A 12,811-nucleotide genomic window follows, 5' to 3' on the forward strand; every position below is an offset into this window, starting at 1 on the left:
AAAAGGTGGCAAGGGCAAACAACCCTCTGAGGCAAACTTGCCCTGAAACACCCCTTTTTGATAGGGTCTCCATCAGTCAAAGAGGCACACAAGAAAAAGAAAAACAAAAGCATCACCCCTTCATGTTTTCCTGCCCACCTTTCCCGTTATTTCCCCCCTCCTTCTGGCATTCGCTCTTTCCCTTTTTCCCCCTCAGGCACCTCCTTCACGTTTCCTCCCCCTTTTGCTGGGCGGTATTCTCGGTTGCCATGCTTGGGGTGTGTGTGTGTGTGTGTGTGTGTTTTGTGTGTGTTTTTCCCCCAAGCAGGAGCCTTGAGGCAGGGCGAGAGAGACCTCCTTTTTCCTTCCCTCTCTTTGCCCCTTTTTGTCCCATCTTCCAGGAAAGCAGCCCCCAAAAGCAGGCTCTCACTTTGGAGAGAGAGGCTTTCCAAAATGGCCCATCCCTTGAGCTGAAGCAGGCAGAGCAGGGCAACTCCTCTCTGGTGGGAATCGCTTTGTGGCTCCTGCTGCTGCTGCTGCTGCTGCTGCTGCTGCTTCGTGAGTTTGGCTGCTTCTTGGAGCGATCGTCTGCTGCCCAGTGACTTTGGTCCTTTCTCTTTCCCTTTCTTCCCTTCTCTCTCCAATGGTCCAAAGTGACATGTCCAAGTCGCCTCCCAACCCCTTGACGGCGGCGGCGCAGGAGGCGCTGCAGATGGAGCTCCTGGACAACAACCCCCCGGCTCTGCAGGTAGAGGAGGCCCAGGAGGGAGCATGGAAGGGGCAGGGGAGGATGGGTGGGGCAGTGGCTTTACCTGAGGGGAAGGCTTTCCTGCCATGTGGATGGTGGGTGTGGTAGTGGAGGGTGGATGACAGGTGTGGTAGTGGTGACTTTACCCCAGGGTAAGCCTTTCCTGCCCTGTGTAGACCCAGGAGTCTAAAAATGCTGGATGTGGTAGTGGATGATGGGGGATGTAGTGGAGGATGGGTGTGATAGTGGAGGATGGATGGGGCAGTAGTGGTGGTGGTGGTGGTGGTGGAGGCTTTACCTGAGGGGAAGGCTTTCCTGCCGGGTGTAGATCCAGGAGTCTAAAAATTCTGGATATGGTCATGGATGATGGGTATGGTAGTGAAGAATGGATGTGGCAGTGGTGGCTTTACCTGAGGGGAAGCCTTTCCTGCTATGTGTGGAGAAGCCAGGAGTCTAAACATTTTGGATGTGGTCATGGATGATGGGTGTGGCAGTGGGGGATGGATGTGGCAGTTGTGGCTGTACCTGAGGGAAAGCCTTTCTTCCTGTGTGTGGACCCAGGAGCCTGGATGTGGTAGTGAAGGATGGAGGTGGTGGTGGAGGTGGCTTTACCTAAGGGAAGGCTTTCCTGCCATGTGTGGACCCAGGAGTTTAAAAATGCTGGATGAGATAGTGGATGATGAATGTGGTAGTGGAGGATGGATGTTGCAGTGGTGGGGGAAGCCTTGTGTGCACCCTGTGTTTAATATGATGGGACCATGTCCATTTTTAAAATTTGGGATTTAAAAAAAATATCAATCACAAGAAATACAGGAGTCCAAAAATTCTGTTAAATATTTTTGTCAATATACATTAGGCTTTCCTAGGCTAATACATGGCCATGAGGAAATTAAATAAAAGATGGAAGCAGTACACTCACCACCATCACCTCAGTTCTGGCGAACTTTTAATTCCCTTTTCTCTCCTTTTGTCTTTCAACCTCCAAGGCTTTCAAAGGAGAGACTTGAGGGTGTATTTTCACTGTCAAAATAGTGCAGTTTGACACCACTTGAACCGCCAGGGCTCCATCCTACAGCATCCTGGGATTTGTAGTTTTGTGAGGTGCTGGCACCCTTTTTGAGAGAAGGCTAAGGACCTTGCGAAACTTCAAATCCATAACATTCTATAGGATGGGGCTCTTGTTCTTGTGTACCTTCAAATTGTTTTTGCTTATGGTGACCTAAGGCTAACCTATCATGGGGGTTTCAGGGCTGAGTGTGTGGCACTTGCCCATGGTCACCCAGTGGGTTTCCATGCTTCTTAAAGTGCTGTCAAACTGCAGTAACAAGAAGAGATGTACTCTTAAGACAAGGGAAGGAGTCTGTTGGCAGTCAGTCCTTATGTGGTTATAGTTGGAGGTCTCTAACTCATATAATGCTCTTCTGATTCTGGTCATGTTTTTTCAGGAGTTCAGCAGGACCTGCTCATACAAAAGATTGTAGCCCAATCCTGTGTGGTTGTTTACCCAGGAGCAAACTTTGCCGGGTTCTGTGAGGTTTACATTGGAATGTGTTTACAAGGACAGCCCAATCCGAGTCCCTTGCTAGTCAGTTTAGGGCCTCACCTTTAGCTGATTACTTTTCCATTTGTTCTAACTCTGCATTGTTAGTAAATAACCCAACACTGACCTGAACAAAAACCTCCATTCTATCTAAAACTAAAGTATGTCCTCAAAGAAATGTCTCTTTCCCCAGAGTCTGAGTGCAACAGGGTGTTTTCTGTTTCACACATAACCTCTTCATTATTTGGATACTGGAGCACCAGGAGTTGGTCTGTTTGTGTGAATGGGGCATCACTATACATTGCCAGCAAGGTGGAGTCATTAGTATGTTACACTAGGGCTAGGGAGACCTGGGTTCAAATTTGCACTCAGGCACAGAGCTTAATGTGACTATAGACTAGTCCTTACTCAGAACTTTTATTGTGTTGGTTGTCAGTTCTCCACCACTTTGTCTGTTCACACATTTTCTCGTGAAACATTAAGGAGATAACCATAAATGCAGCAGAATCAAGTGGTGCACAACTATTTGTGAACCTGGCCTGGGTGGTTATGATTTATCTTACGCAGTCTTGAATGTGTTCTCTGGTACTAACCAGAGAACTTGTTTTTGTTCATATCTACTTAAAAGGAAGTCTTCACGGCAAGGAAATGTCAGCACTCCAAAAGACCCAAAGCCGATAGAAAAGAGACAACTGCCTGATTCATTATAGCAGGAAAACACATTTGCCTTTATGGATACATGTTGCAGAGAGCTGTGGCATATCAGGAGTTCCAGAGGCACATACATCATATAAGTTTAATAAGGCGTGTTTTTAAACAGCAGTTATGATTCATCTAGGTTAGTACCAAAATATAACGTATAAAGTGTTAAGTTTTTCCTTGGACCATCCTGACATATTCATAGCTAAAGTAATACAAGATTAGAGTGGATAAAAATGGGTTGCTTTTTCTTCATTTGTAGGGCATGCTTGTGAGTGTGGTATAGACCATGCACAGTATTGAAGCAGTATTTCTATAGCTTTTTTAAAAAAATCACATATAATGGGGCTTCTAATGGATTAGATTAAGATGTTTGTTCCGTAACTCTTCTCAAAGCCAGAGAAACACTTTTCACCATCTGAAAAGTACATGTGTAGGAGTGTGGTACTATGAATGTTTTCTTAGGATATTGGCTGTTTCTCATGTTTCAGCAGTTTCTTACATGTTGATTTCAGTGTAGTGAAATTCTTTTCTTTAGTCATTCCCGCTGTTACTTTACAGATTGAAAGAGCCCTGCATTTTAAAGAGAGCCATGAGGTATTTTAAGGGGTGTTTTAAAGAAAGAAATGTGTGAAGGTGAAGTATGAGCATATGCATCTCTCTGAGCTGTTTGCTGTTCCCTAATTTTTTTTTGTATGACTCTAGTTTTCAGTGTTAGTGAAAGTGGACCTGCAACACATGGCATTCATGTGTATATATGAATGGGGTATTTCCTTATCACCTGTTTGGTATGTTTTGAAGACTCCTCCAGGTTTTTGCTAGTTAGCTGCGTAGATTGTTCAATTGTGCATTTTAAACAGTTAGCAAAGTCTTATGCATTAGTACTTTCAAACTTTTTTTGTAATTAATCTTTACATATTTTTTTCCTTTTTTTAGTTGTAAATATAATGATAGATATTTTCCATTTTTTGTTCTTCATTCTCATGTCAATATGACAAGTTCCTCCATAGTTGACCTTTTCCCCGGGGAACATTTAGCCTGAATAAATAAAACTTGTACAATTGACAAATAGATTTGCTTTTCGGCCTTTTTATTATTAAATTGGAATCAGGATACAAGATGTGCAAGAACATGTTTTGTAAACAGAGTGCCACAGTATTGGCTATCTTTGATACTCAAAGACTTTCTGAAAAAGTGAAAGAGGTAGTACATCTGTTATTAAGTGAATGGATGCCCATCACTGATCACCAAAGCTACACGTTAACCGGAGGCCACAAATTAGTATGCTACTCCATTTGCTGTATTTGTCTTACGTTCTTCTTTGGAGAACATGGTGTTGTGACTGGCTGAATCATGACGTATCAATCATCATACTATGGCTCCAGAGTTACTCCTTTGGAGTTATGTCCAAAGATGTAATAGGAAGCTTGCAATGAAATTGTTGGTTTTCAAAGGAAATGGAAATGATTTTTTCAATGAAGAAAGAGAAGGACTGGGAATTAATTGACTTTTCATCAGATCATACAATGTTCTGCTATTTAAATGAAGACGAATCACAATAATGATTTATTTGAAAAGCAACATGATTTAAGTATAGATCTTTTTCACTGAACACTAATGGCAAACTTTAAAAAAAAAAGCAACCCAAAGTATGACTGTGTATGGGTACTTTTACTGAAACAGTGCATTCCCTATGGCTTTTAGAGAAATATGCTTATCCACACATCCATTCATTAAAATTTTTCTAAAAGCCTTTTCTGCAATAGTACTAAAAATGATTCCTAAATAAGCTACATTAAGAGCAGTACAAAATAAAGTAAAAACAAAGAACTATCCAAATTCTTTGCTTTCTTTGCTGAAAAAAAAAAGGTTTTATTCTTTGTTTAAAATTATATTGACAGGCCTCTCTAAGATGCGCACACAAACTGGAGTGACCAGAGAGATAAAGCAGTATTATAGTCATTCATAGACACAGAGACTCATCATCTGCTGGTCATGATTATGTTAAATAGTGTCTGAGGCTATGTAGAGGCCCAGACACATCAACAGTGTAAATTTTTCCTGTCTGCCCATTGATCATTAACCAGATCCAGGTTCCATTACTTTGAGGACTATTCAAAAAGTACAGTTGGTTCAAAATATGTAGGCTAGCATGTTGACAGGAGTTGGGTATTAAGGTTGCATCTGCACTGCAGAAATAATCTAGTTGGACACCACTTTTACTGTAATAGCTCAGTGCTGTGGAATTCTGGGATTTGTAGTTTTGTGAGGTATTTAGCTTTTTTAGCCTGTCAAATTGCAGTGGTACCACAACAAACTACAATTCCCAGGATCCCATAGCATTGAGCCATGGCAGTTAAAGTGGGGTCCAACTAGATTATTTCTGCAGTGCGGATGCACGCTAGGCTGGGTTTTGTTGGCATCCGATTTCTTTTTGGCCCTAATTCAATAGCCTATTTACAATCTTTGGAGCTTTTTATGGCTTGGGACTATGAAACTAAATCTATGCTATATCATAGGAAATTGCACGTTTATTGCTACTGTTAGTAGAGGATTAACATTGGGATTAGGGAGAAGGCCTTCCCTTATGTTTCTGTCCCCACTACACCTGATATTTGGTTTTATGCAAACCTCTATTTGAAATCTGATTGCACCATGTCCATTTTTAAAACTTGGGGTTTAAAATATCAACAGGAAGAAATCCAACAATCTAAAAATTATGTTAAGCATTTTTATCAATATACATTAGGCTTTCCTAGGCTAATACATGACCATGAGGAAATTAAAAAGATGGAACCAGTACACAGAAGAGTTATATAAAAATGGGAAATGATGAATGGGAAGAAGAAATATATGAAAATGAACCTCAAATTTTGGAAAGCGAAGTGAAAGCAGCACTCAAAGTAATTGGGAAGAATAAATCACCAGTAACTGATGACCTCCCAATAGAACAGCTACAATCCACAGCAACAGAATCAAGTTCAGTTCCAACTGAAAGTTGCCAACAAATATGGAAAATGAAACAGTGGCCCACAGATTGGAAATGAACAATATACATTCCCATTTACAAATAGGAGGCACAAAAGGTTGCAGTAATTACTGGACCATCACATTAATTTCCCATGCCAGCAAAGTTACATTATGTCAAAATTTTGCAGCAAACACTCCACATATGGAGGTAAGGGACCCAGTGCTAAATGCACTGAGTAAGTGGGTATTTTCACACACCCCTCCCCGCAAATTGCACCGAGTGCAGTCGAGGCCAATGTAAACACCACTGAAACAACCTGGGGGTCCACATTGGGTTATTTTGTAGTGTAAATGACCCTGGAGACTGCAGCCAATAAATTAGAAGACTAGGGTTGGGAAGGGCTGCAATGAAAGAACTAGCGAATATCCTAAAGTGCAAAGACATAACACTGAATGCTAAAGTTGGGATCATCCAAGCCATTGTATTCCCCATTACTGTACCATGTATAGATGTGAGAACATGACAGTGAAGAAAGCTGTTAGAAAGAAAATCAACTCATTTGAGTTGTGGTGCTGGAGAAGAGTGTTGAAGATACTGTGGACTGCCAAAAAAGACAAACAGATCGGTACTAGAACAGATCAAGCGTGAGCTCTTCCTGGAAGCCAGGATGACTAAATTGAGCCTGTCCTACTTCGGCCACATCATGAGAAAACATGACTCATTAGAAAAGGCAATGGTGCTAGGAAAAGTGGGAAGCAGTAGAAGGAGAGAAAGGCCGTATGGTAGATAGCTAGACTCAGTCAGGGAAGCTATGGGCCTGAGCCTGCAGGACTTGAGCAGAGCAATAAAGATGAGGGTTTGAAGGTGTCTCATTCACAGGGTTGCCATGGGTTCAGGTGACTTGAGGGCAGTTAACAACAACAATACGACTTGGACAGGTTCGGATGAATAGCTGCATACTTAAATATCTTTTCTCTAGAAGACAAACCTCAAAATAGCAGGAGAGGGAGAAAAGGAAAGTGTTCTTTTCAAGATGCATTTGAGCACTTAATTCCCACCTGCATCATGATGGCTCAGAATGTAAGGAAAGCTTTATAATTTGATTCTGTCTGTTTAGTACATTGAATCTGGATTTTGTTTGACCATTTTACTTGGTTGAAATTCATTTTCCCATTGCTTCTAATATATTTATTTATAGATATAAAGGACGTTGTTCTGCTGTTGCGACCACCTTCTTATTCATAAACTTCTTTTGGTTGTATACAGTGGGCCCATTATCCCCTTCCTCCTTAAACCAAATCAACATAATAATTACAACATAACAATAACAGTAATAAAATCTAATTAAAAAGCATAAACAATCATAATCAGGACCAGATCATCGTGGGGTAGACCCTAGGATGGTCCATATCAGTGGGGGTGACTAAAGGGCTATACAGACCGCCCCTTTACTGGCTGGATCGGCGCCGTGGCAACCACATGCCGCAGCAACGATTTGGCCTCCATAAAGCACAAAAAGGAGCTGGAAAAACTGGCTCTTTTTTGTGCCCTCGAAGATGTGCCATAGACACCTAGCCCCTTTGGTGCTGCGTTATTGTGGTGTGTGCCATGTAGAGCAGTACGTGCCACAATGGCTCCGTGCCGGCAGCACTAGGGCTTGGAGTGTGCGGACGCTCAGCCCTCACCCCGCCTACAAGTTGGCACTTTTCGCCAGTCTGTACAGGGCCTAAGTCAATTGTTCAGGGAAGACTGTCGAAAAAAATCCATGTAGACAGCCTTTTTAAAACTGTCAAGGTTGGTAATATGTCGGATCTCCTTCGGCAGGCCATTCTATAATTTGGGAGCAGCAGAGGAAAAGGCCCCCTGGGTAACGTCAGCCAGCCTGATCTTTGTTGGCAGCAATCAATTTTCCCTAGAAAACCTAAGTGTGTGGGGCGGATTATATGGAAAAAGGCAATCCCGCAAGTAGGCTGGATCCAAGCCACGAAGGGCTTTAAAAGTCATCACCAACACCTTGTACTGTGCCTGGAAACTAACAGGCAGCCAGTGAAGAGATTTTAAAATTGATGTTATATGGTCACCTCTAGATCTCCCGGAGACTCATCTGGTCGTCATGTTTTGGACTAATTGAAGTTTCCAGACTAGGCACAAGGGTAGCCCCATGTAGAGCACTTTACAGGAGTCAAGTTGTGAGGTTACCAGCACATATACCATAGATTTCAGGTACCCTGCACTCCTGGCTGTCGAATCTATCTGGGTTGACATCTGACTACTTCTGAAGATATAATCCTCGATAATCACATTCACAACTGTGACGTATGTTTTTTTGGGGGGGGGAGAGGGAGGAGAATTCATTCATTGTGATATATAAATGCCAAGAAATTGCCAGTCTCTACTTAACAATTAGCTTTCTTAATTGTTCTGTTCATATATATGCTAATGCTCAGCAGTTCTACATTTTTCTGTAATCTTCCTATTTGTGATAGCTTCTGTGTTTCTACTTTGGAGTTCTTTTCTTTTCTTAAATAATCTTAGTCTTCCAATTTCCCCCTTATATGTACATCTTGGAGTTGCTATGATTAGACTTCTAAATATGACGGTCTCTGGTTTGAATAACCTCTTGAACGTTTACATTTTGTCATGGCTTTTTAATTCCTACTTGTTGAGAAATATGCATACCTCCTAAGCTGTTTTCCCCCTGAAGTCTTGTCAGTGCTGTTACTTGAGAGTTAAGTTCCTTATGCTCTTTTAAGTTTCCAGTCCCTTTTGTGTGTTTTTCACTTTTTATATGACCTATGGTAATATCACTTATAGACCACTTGACTCTATGTATTACACACTGAATCAAAGTATGTCTCTTAAATACTATCTGTACAAAGTTACATTTAAATATTAGTCATCAGTTTTTAGTACAGGACTGATCCATAATTAAAGAAGAATTGTTCTATTGGCACTTCATTTTTTCAATAGATTGCATTTGAAGAAGGGCAGTACTTTTCTACTATGATCCATGTATTCACTAGATTTGGTCAGACAATGTCACAATGAAGGCTGAAATGTTCTAGAGTTGGGTTGAAGGGGGTAAAGTGATTTCCTGTAACCAATATTTTGTTTTAAGCTTAGACTTTCAGTGAGGATTATCTGTTAGTTTCTTATATGTTTCGATTTTTTTGTCATTACAGTATTGTATGCTGATTTTATATATTATGCTATGGCGGGTTACAGACGGGCAGGGGAAGACGTCTTGGAGGTGTATTCTGCTGAATACGGAGCCTCCAGACCGCCCACCCCGGCGGCGTGGCTCAGGTGTATGGGGCTTCCACATGGGGGGCAGTGAAGACGCCTCACCTGGGGCCGTTTCTGACCCGCAGTTTCCATACCGCCACGTCGGAGGACGCTGCAAAGAGAGAGGCAGCTTCTGCACGGGCGGCCAAAAACGGGCCTTTTTTTTTCTTTTGCCGGCTGGCGGATGAGCAGCTGCGCAGCTGCGGCGCTCAGCACCGGCGGCAGAAAGCCTATGTGCACATTTAAAGCGCCAAGGCCCCTTTAAACTTTTTCCCTTGCCCTGCCCAAGAACAATGGTGGTCTCCTGCCAGCTGGTGATCAGCTGGTGTTGGCATCCTTGTCCGCTTGCATGTTGGTAGTGTCACCAGCATCATGGATGCCTCCTCTCCTTTGGTCCCCACGCTCTTGCTGAATCTGCAATGCACAGCCACAGCTGTCGCCGCTGCCACCGCTGTCCCCCTGCCATCCCCCATCACCCCCCTTGTACATATGTAAATATTTAAAGTTTTAGGGGTTTTTTATTGTTAGGTGAAAATGGCACAGGAATGTGTGTAGGGGTTCACTTTAAATTCCAAACTTTCCCCAATTCTAGCAGCGCATGCGTACATGTTGCTCTAGGGTTAGGGTTAGGGTTAGGGTTACGAGCATTAAAATAGAGTGCAGCTGTGCTGCAGCTTCCACATCTGCATGGCATCTGACGCTCTAATTAGAACCTCGGTGCAAACTGCGCATGTTCCAGGACCCCGACTCATTATGCGATGCAGCAGACACGGAGCTTTTAAATGGGCAACTTAAATTAGCGGCATAACAATTCTGGCGTACCGGTGCAGCAGCTTATAGACGGAGCAGCGCAGTTGCGCAGTATATAGAAAAGAAGCGGGGAAAAGCAGCACCTTTTTAATGCCGCTTCTTCCCCCTTGGGGCGTGCGGGCGGTGTGTTCATGGCGGCATTCAGGTAAGGGCCGTCTGAAGGCTATACCTTCATGACGTCATGAACACACCCCTTTTTGCCTGTCTGTAACCCGCCTATAATACAACCACCCTCTTAAATTCTCCTCTCTGTTCTAATGTCAACAGCAGATATCTATTCCAGTAGTATAAGTTTAGTAATAAAATAATAACCATCCTAACATGTTCTTCCTAGTAAGTATTAATTTCCATTTCTAATGCTCTTTAAAAAATTGGTCTCAGTTTAAAGAACTGAGCAGAAGGAAAATAGGTTTCTATAAAGTTCTGCAGATAGCTTTGGTTCCACAAAGGTTCATACAGTATTATATATCTCTTCTATATAAACCTCTGTTCTTCAGTTTGTGTAAGAGGTTCTTCAAGCTCTTATGCAACCGGAACATCTTTGGATTTAGTTTCAGATTTTTTTGTACAATGCTCCAGCACTGTATAAAAGTAAAAAGTACTGTGTCTTCTGTGAGCAAAAAACACCTGTAATTTCAAATGTACTTCTGGATGCAATTCTTGAAAAGGGAGTTGGGAGGAAATGATTAGCTGCGTCATTGTAATGTTCAGAAGAACCCTGTCATCCTAGATGCATGCTATCATTAAGCAAAACAAGCCTTTGGTAGCAGGTTTTGGATGTCATGAAAAAGCAAGAAATTGTTACTTATTAATTTATTGTAATAGAGAGCCAGCTTGGTGTAGCAGTTTGAATGTTGGACAGTGACTCTGGAAACCGAGTGGGTGACATTGGGCAGGTCACATGCTCTCAGCCACAGGGGAAGGTAATGGCAAACCTCTGAACAAATCTTGCCAAGAAAACCCCATGATAGGTTTGCCTTAGGATCGCAATAAGTTGGAAATGACTTGAAGGGGCACACAACAACAAAGTACTTGTAGTGCAAGGAAATGGCTGGTGTGAGATTTTCTGCCTCAGTTGACAAAATAACATGATCGGTATAAGAAACTATGCATCCTGATTTCGTGATTCTGTGTCCGCGTATGGGCGTGTGTGTGCGTGTGCGTGCATGTGTAGTTACTGCTGTGCTTCAGGCAGCAAAAAACCTTTAGACATCTGTGTCGCTCCTCTTTTATTCAGATATAGATTAGGCACACTCCCAAAATCTGAATATATAAAAGTGAAAAGCAGTATTTCTACACAAAGAAGACACCCAGCAGGATAATACAATTATGAAAAATCAATGCAGAATTTAAAAAAAAAATCAACCGTACATAAAATAAAAGCAGCATACAAAAAGAAATCAAAGCTACCAGGAATTTCAAATTACTTTAAAAGTGTTTCTAGCCAGTATGCTTGAAACTGTTCATGCTTTTTTCTTTACAAAAAGCAGATGCAGTGGTCTGGATTAGGATAGACTGAGCCCCCTCCCCCAGCTTCCTTTTCTAAATAAAAAGATGTGATCATTAGTTAAAATATTTTTAAGGTAGCACAGTTATCATTCTAAATGTTTAAGCAACATTTTAAAAATAGTGCAGGCCTAAAAGATCTTACCTGAGGGTAGAAAGCTACCATCAAAGAAAAGAAAAGAAAAACAATGAAATAAAAGAAAAGCAAAACAAACAAGCAAACCTGCTACCCTGTAAACTTCCCACTATAGTAGCATGTCCCCAGATGCAGCGTGCCCCCAGTTCATAGCCTGATATGGGCTTTATACAGTGAGAAAAGGTGCACACTAAAGTGCTAAAGAAACATATGGAATATACTTACAATGTCTATATTAACAGCTACTATCGAAATTCAACAGGTAATTATAAATATATATATATATAATCCAACCTTCTGATGGTAGGAGGTTTTTATCTTTTAAGGAAAATATCCTTATGACTCTACACCTAGAAATGCTAACAAGATTCTAGATTGCTAGACTCATAGGAAGCTGTCTCATACTAGGCCAGATTATATAGCTTAGTGTTGTCTACAGAGGGATGGAGAAGTTCCAGTCTGTAGTAGACTGAAATCACTTACAAAACTTTGTATTCATGGCATGCATCCTTTTTGCCACCATGCTTACATGTCTCTTCATCCTGACTTCAATCTTCCCTTTTCTCCTTTGATTCTTGATATAAATGCAGTTTATCACTTTCTCCTGCATTCTAGTCCATCCAGAACTTGTGTGACTTTCTGATATGTTCTCTAGCTTTCTAGACTACTTTGGTGTTTTCCAGAACTATTTCAGGGCTCTTGGGTAGCTGTAGCATCTCAAGTGCAGCTTCAGTGTCTTGCCCGGTGATGGTTAATATATTTTTAGCTGGTGTTTCCACTTGGTCATGACTGAATTTTGTTCAGTATCCAATGAAACAGTGAAATATTTATTAAGGGTGGGAGTGGTAGGTACTTTGTTATTTCTAATTAGGACTGAATTTCATATTTTCCTTTTAATTTTGGAAATTGCATAATTTTCAGGAAGTGTTGTTTGGAAAGGGGATTGGTGGTCACATCCATCAGAGAGACCACCAGGTACTAAGATATTTAAAAATTATAGCCAGAATTCACTAAGGTAGTTATGATTGTGTAACCTAGAGTTATGCATTTGTGACTGGTTCATATTTACAGTCCCTAAATTCAGGGAATTAGTTCAGGGAATATGTTAGACTATGTAAGTCTCCCTGTCCTCACATA

General features: G+C 41.6%; 1 protein-coding gene across 4 annotated transcripts in view; it reads left to right on the forward strand.

The window, feature by feature from the left end:
* Positions 1–514: 514 nt before the first annotated feature.
* The window catches only part of CACNB2 (calcium voltage-gated channel auxiliary subunit beta 2), a 172,054-nt gene continuing 159,757 nt past the window's right edge, over positions 515–12,811 (forward strand). For 2 of the 4 annotated variants that reach the window (XM_089533321.1, XM_089533327.1), the window contains exon 1: positions 515–727. In XM_089533321.1, the coding sequence (XP_089389447.1) occupies positions 623–727 (105 nt within the window). In that variant the 5' untranslated portion in view covers positions 515–622. The remainder of the gene's footprint in view (positions 728–12,811) is intronic. The other 2 variants (XM_089533323.1, XM_089533322.1) reach the window with 1 other exon arrangement.

Source organism: Sceloporus occidentalis, unplaced genomic scaffold (assembly GCF_023333645.1).
Source record: "Sceloporus occidentalis isolate IW3139 unplaced genomic scaffold, rSceOcc1.0.p SCAF_7, whole genome shotgun sequence".
NCBI classification, from domain to species: domain Eukaryota; kingdom Metazoa; phylum Chordata; class Lepidosauria; order Squamata; family Phrynosomatidae; genus Sceloporus; species Sceloporus occidentalis.